The 454-nt window shown below is 67.4% G+C and overlaps 1 protein-coding gene across 1 annotated transcript in view; it reads left to right on the top strand.

Moving 5' to 3' along the window:
• Positions 1–359: 359 nt before the first annotated feature.
• Positions 360–454, top strand: part of CIRH1A (cirrhosis, autosomal recessive 1A (cirhin)) — a gene marked incomplete at its 5' end in the record, with an annotated part of 2,822 nt that continues 2,727 nt past the window's right edge. The window contains 1 exon segment of the mRNA XM_008944984.1: positions 360–453. Within this exon segment, the coding sequence (XP_008943232.1) occupies positions 360–453 (94 nt within the window).

Here is a 454-nt window from a genome sequence, read left to right on the forward strand (position 1 = left end):
TCTCAAGATCCCCTCTCTGCCCTGCTGGTTCCCCTCCCTGCCCTGCCAGATCCCTGCCCTGCCAGATCCCCTCCCTGCCCCACCGGATCCCCTCCCTTCCTCGCAAGATCCCCTCCCTGTCCCGCCAGATCCCCTCCCCAGCCCTGGCACGCCTGGAGGCTCCACAGTGCAGGTAGAAGTCGGCAAGCTTGTCTTGCTGGTCCTGCTGGGTCTCCATCTGCGGGTTCCCATCCCACGGGACCGGAGTCCTTCCTTCTCCCCCACCCCGGAGCCTCCAGCACCCCAGGGCGTTTCGGCTTTGGCCCGGCCCTTCCCACCAGGCTGTGGGTTCACGCCGGCCCGCCCGTCTCTGCCTGCAGCGACGCCTCGTCTCCTGTGCCAGAAAAGCCCGGCTGCTCCTCTTCCAGTTCTCCCAGCACCTGGAGCTCTGGAGACTCGGGCCCACTTAGGCGAC

Source organism: Merops nubicus, unplaced genomic scaffold (assembly GCF_000691845.1).
Source record: "Merops nubicus isolate BGI_N331 unplaced genomic scaffold, ASM69184v1 scaffold45277, whole genome shotgun sequence".
Taxonomy (NCBI): Eukaryota; Metazoa; Chordata; class Aves; order Coraciiformes; family Meropidae; genus Merops; species Merops nubicus.